We start from the raw sequence: 5,784 nt of genomic DNA on the forward strand, positions 1-5,784 counted from the left end.
ATCTGAGTTCGGGAGATTTCTGCTGAGAAGGACTACACTGGTACTGGACTCCAGACGGTGTGTGTTATACCTTGGGAGAAAGTTTGTCAGCATTTTGCTGGTGTCCAGAGACTTTGCCTGAGACTAAGATGAGTGTCTTTGCTGGTGGACTAATTATGTTATGGCTTGTGTTTAGACATCCCCACAAAGCCTCATGTGGTCACAGGTGGGGCTTTTTTCAGAGGTGGCTGGATGTAAAGTGTGTGACACTGTAATTGATTCATGGTGCAACGCTAGGACCAAGGGCACTAGGATTAAGGGTGTGAGTGCTACCTGTCATACATCATCTGGATGAGGTAAGAGCCGTACAAAGATGCTATTAAGGTTCCTTGTTGGTTGTGTTACCTTCCACGTGCCCTAAACTGCTGCCCCTCTGCCATGTGCCACCGAGCCTTGTAGCCAGCTGAGTATGAACTGAAACTTCTACAAAGAGGAGGCAAACAAACCTTCCCTCCTTTAACTCTTGGTGTCAGGTATTTTGTCTCAGCAGAGAGAAAGTGCCCCCGCTGACAGTGCGCCCGCCCATTTCTGACTTTAGCACGTTCTGAGCAGTATTACAACAGTGAGAACAGTCACAGATCTGGGCAGCAGTTTAGGATTTGTCCTGCAGTAAGCTGGTAAAACCCAGACGGCATGTGAAAGAACCAGGTGATTCAGTGGGGAAAACTCTAGATGCAGAATGAGTTTATGCTTTAACTGTACTACAAACTTTCATTGACTGATAGCAACTACCTAGTTTAAATACTGTTGATGGTGGTTACATTTTGAAGAATTAACTGTTAGCATGCAATTAATTAAAGCTTCCAGTCTAATACTTTCCTCATCTTAATTTTTAATTCTACTGATAGGCCAATAGTTTGAAATATTCACTATTACCTAGGAAAGACTACAAAACTCTTTGGAAGCAGCCAGGATTTCATGGGTGATAAAACTGACTAAAGACAACTAGGAAGGTACTGTATAGTGTTTACTCTGGGCTAGAAGTCTATGTGTACTTCATGTTGCAGCATTAGTTCACAGAAAACAAAGGGTTAACAATAAGCTTTACTTTCTAATTTATTAATACCTCATGCTGTTAGAATAGCTGGTAATTTAATGAACATAATAGGTACATTGAGAATTTGCTCACCCAGGGAGCTAACCTGGAAAACAGAAATGAGCATGTATAAAGGGTGCTATATTGGCTAAAGGTTTGAGTGATTCTAAATGACCCAGGGTTTTACAAGTACTTACAGGTTGATCCAGCCACAAAGTCTGACTCACATATCCATACACTGCAAGGTATACCAATGCTGTTTCCCTCTTTTTAAAGTGGAAGAGGCTGGTTCTGTCGTTGCTGCTGTTTTGTTTTGGTTGCTGGGACTGAATGCAGGGCCTTGTACATGCTAGGTATGTACGCTACCACTGAGTTACATCCCCGGCCAAAGAGGCTGGGTTACAGTACCATTCTCACACTTAGAAGCTCTAAAACCAGGCACAAGTAATTTGTTCTTGGTGAGATTCATAGTCTTTACCTTTCAATACCAAAAGACAGTACTGTAAGCTTAAAATCCTATTATAAGTTGTAAACATCTTTATTACTAATAATAGTAACTTCATTCCTACTACTCAAGTCAACTGTGTTTCTGAAAGCTTCCTTCCCTAGCCAGTGTTTGCTGAAATTCAGTATAAGGATTTCCAAATAAAAGCACCTAACTAATGTAAATAGTCAGCCCAATCAATTAAATTAATTATATGTTATTGAAACATAAAAGCACAAAAAGTGTGCACAGCTGCCTTTATAGACTGAGAGACACTATTTTTCATCGACAAGACTATATCAAGAGGAGCCAGGAGCCTTGGCAGAGTGTGACCTATTAAAATGTGCAGAGTGCAGTATGGTGGGGCCTGCCTCTAATCCTAGCACTAGAGAGGCTGAGGCAGGAAGATGGAATCTCTGTCTCAATGGCTCCCCAACCCCTAAAACACTGTACAGAGAACACCAGTTTGCACATCTGCAAATGACGTGTATTTGCACATAACATGTATTTTTCCACAAACTGACAAAAGGCACTTATAAAATTCTGTCTTTCTACTTCTATAGCAATTCAATTAAAGCTGTGCCTGAATTTTAAAATGAAGAAGAAAAGGTACATACTCATCATGAACAATGGTGGGGCCATCCCGTGTTAAGGCCTCTTCCTTAATGACATTGATCAGTTCAAAGCTGCTGCTTATGGGGGCATCTGGGTTAGGCCATTTGGGACACTGGAAGTGCCGCACTTCTAGGACATAGTCATCCTATAACCAACACAACACCAGTCACAGTACATCTTTTATGTCACATGCCTACAGTCAGCTCAGTGGAACTTGCAACTTAGAAAGCACATATTACAGACAACTCTGGACAGTGCGAGGTTACCCAAACCACAGGTTAGAAGAAAAATACAAAGGAGGTCATAGAAAAATGAGTAGGTCATACCAGTGAAACAATATATTACTTTGTCATTTAAGTTATTAATATGAGAGATTCCTCCTTTACCCTTTCCACGAACGGCAGTTATTAAAGTATTGTGTATGAAAAAGTCCTTAATCATCTCTGCAACATATTGCAAGGTTTACATTTTGGATGGCAAAGAAAATACTGACGTGTAGTGTATTATTTTTATAATCAGATCAGCAGACGTATTTATACACATGTGGAATCAGAGGAACACATGTGGAATCTTGCCAGCTGAAAAAGCAAATATTTGAAGGAAGAAGAAAGGGAAATGTACATATTTAAAATGAAATCTTACTCAAACGCCTAGGCCCCTGAGAGTAGTAAATTAATCCACTAGTACTTAAAAGGATGATTCAGGGCCCCAGTATGGCTAGTAGGGAGGAAGTGAGATACAGCGTACCTGTGTTGCCTCAAGGATAAAGTCATGGATGATAATTTGTTCTTCATTAGAGAGGCACAGTCTGTCTTTGCTGATAAGGGTGACAGTAAAAGCCTCACAGTTCATGGATTCTTCTCGACTTGGCCAATAGACAAACTCATCTTCTGCCTTTGAGAACCAAAAAAAGTATTTCAATTTTCTTACAAAATGATTCTTTATTCTGCCATTTTCTCTATCTCTCAAGCCATCTTTTAATTAGTCGTCTGAACTGTACCCCCACCTAGTCATGCTGAGCTCAGTGGGTCGTGTTTCTTACTGCATAACTATGTTTTGATAATATCCCTTTCCTAGCACCTCTCACCTGTCACTGTATCAACCCCAGCATGGGCTCTGTAGGGAGGTATTACTGTTAGCTGATAATTGTTCTGGACAGTAAGTAGCATACTAGGAAAGGAGATTACCTCTAGGTCAATTGATTTTATTATTTCACAGTTGCTTAAGCAATCAAGACATGACTATGTGTTGTTCCCATGGAGTATATTAACGATTGTATGGTGGAGTGCCATTTTGCAGAAGACCTTCATAAACATTTTCTTTCTGAATTTTTAAAATACGTTAGTAAAATAATGTCTTTAAAATACATTTTATTGTATAGAAAGTATACAGAACAATGTTATACACACAGAGATAGTAAAAGCGTTCCTTATAGTCAAATAAATTAGCATATGCACTATTTTACATAGTTTTCTGGTGGGAAGAGCAAGTAATAATCTCATCTAACATAAATTCCAAATATTCCATAGCATAATTACCTGTACTCTTCATGTTATATATTACCTCTCTAGGGGTTTCCATTCTCCATGTCTGCTTCTTTGTATCCTTTCACTTATATCTTCCTATTTCTTTCTTCATCCCATAACTACTATTTTGTTTTCCCTACACATTTGAATCTATTGCTTTTTTTCTTGGTGAGATTGTGTATTAGTTGTCTTCTAGTATCTGGCTTATTTCTCTTAGTATGATGCTCTCCATGGTCATCCACACTGGCAAATACAAGATCCCATTCTTTCTTAGGACTGGATAATATACCCTTGTGTTTAATTACCATAGTGTCTTTGACCGTTTGTCCACTGGCAGACTGGTTGTTTCTCTATTTTGGCTACTGCAAATGATGCTGCAGTTAACATGGACATTTAGACAGTCAGATACCTTTACATGGTGGTGACTTTATTTTATTAGGCTACATGATAAATTTTTTTTTTCCCCATTAGTTTGGGTTGGACCCAGGGCCTTGTGTGTGCTAGGCAATCACTCTGCCAGTGAGCTGCATCTGAAGTCCTGATAGTCCTAGTTTTAATTTCATTAGAAACCTCCAGACTCTTTTCCATAATGGCTGTGCCACCCTACAGTCCCAGTGACAGTGTGAGAGTGCCCTTTTCTCCACACCTTCGCCACCCTTGTCATTTGATTTCTAGGTAACTCCCATCCTGATACAAAGCACTAAGCCACTGTGAGGTTGATTTGCAGTTCCCAGATGATGAATACTATTCAGCATCATTTTATATATTTTCTGGTCATTTTTATATATTATTTGCAGATATATCTGTTTGGGTCTCTTGCTCATTTCTTATCAGGGACATTCATTTTTTTACTACTGAGTTGTATCCTTTAAAATTTTCAATACCGGTCCCTAAATAAGGGATTTTTCACTATCTGCCTTCATAAATGAAGACATCCTCAGAAGTGTCCAAAGTTGTCTAAAATCACATTGGTAAAAGTAGCAAAGGACAGCCTTTTTGGAAAGAAGTTATGCATAAATAACATGTTAAGTACAAGGTGTTCATTAAAAGAAAATTTAACCTGTCAGTCTCAGATGTTAAGAGGGGATAACAAAAAGTCATCTTTCAATGAGGCAAGCTTTACATGTTCATTCATTTTAAGATAAGAAAGAGATACTCAGGATTGGTACTTGAATTGTATCCCTGGAAACTATGATGCCTAAGAAAAAAATTGTCACAGAGGTTGGAGACTGTGAGAAATATGATCATGTACACCCTTCCCCATTTTCTAATTAGAGCAAATGACAAATTAGAGCAAACTCTAGTTTGCTTGTAGGATGTAGACTTTTATAGGCATTCTCCTGAAAATGCCTAGCTACTGTCATTGACATCTGAAATAATTCTGAATAATGTGCAAATCAAAGAAAGGTTTGTTTAATCTTGCACCGTTGCATTAGAAATGAAGCAACAGTCCAATAAGACTTATCACCCTTTCATGTTTTAATAGAGCTTACTGCCAAGTACATTTTTATTTATAAAGCTCAGCGTAAGGGGAAACAGATTAACAACAGGTATAATGTGTACAAAAGTCTTAAATCTTTTCAGTTTTAATACATTTTATTCAAAGAAATGGAAGTATGGCCACATAAATATTCAAGATATAAAGTGACGATGGACAGAACATCTTAATTTAATCAATTATGTACAGATTATGCATAAGGTTAGGATTGGATGTGACTCTGAATAAATTTGTTAATCTTTCTGAGCCTTAATTTCCATATTTGAAAAGACTGAATAATAAAACTTGGTACTGCACAGAAACGTTAGGATGGTAACACTGAATAGGAAATTATCTAACTAGTTTAAAAGGTCCCAAACAGATTTCACGTATGGTGAAAGGAAAAGCAGAAAAGACTTTTGAATAAATAAACTGAACCTGACGATCATTGTTCTCACTGAAAGGCCAAGAACATTGAATGCTACTTCTTTGTTCAGCAGGCATTCAGGCCTCGCGGTCATTTTGCTGACAAATGTATCTGTAGATCAGAGGTGTCCAGGCACTGGTGAGAGTGCCTTCCAAGTTAGGGACCGCTGAGTTTGGGCCT

General features: G+C 38.4%; 1 protein-coding gene across 3 annotated transcripts in view; it reads right to left on the bottom strand.

Annotated features, from left to right (window-relative positions):
• Nucleotides 1–3,267, bottom strand: part of LOC102026463 (receptor-type tyrosine-protein phosphatase gamma-like) — a 62,979-nt gene extending 59,712 nt beyond the window's left edge. For 2 of the 3 annotated variants that reach the window (XM_013506945.1, XM_005409046.2), the window contains exons 1-2: nucleotides 2,922–3,094; nucleotides 2,177–2,319 (exon numbers count right to left, since the gene is read on the bottom strand). In XM_013506945.1, coding sequence (XP_013362399.1) covers nucleotides 2,177–2,319; nucleotides 2,922–3,026 — 248 coding nt within the window. In that variant the 5' untranslated portion in view covers nucleotides 3,027–3,094. Of the gene's footprint in view, nucleotides 1–2,176; nucleotides 2,320–2,921 lie in introns of all 3 variants that reach the window. The other variant, XM_013506944.1, reaches the window with a different exon arrangement.
• Nucleotides 3,268–5,784: the final 2,517 nt, after the last annotated feature.

The sequence above is a fragment of the Chinchilla lanigera genome, unplaced genomic scaffold, assembly GCF_000276665.1.
Source record: "Chinchilla lanigera isolate Chin_1 unplaced genomic scaffold, ChiLan1.0 scaffold00116, whole genome shotgun sequence".
NCBI lineage: Eukaryota > Metazoa > Chordata > Mammalia > Rodentia > Chinchillidae > Chinchilla > Chinchilla lanigera.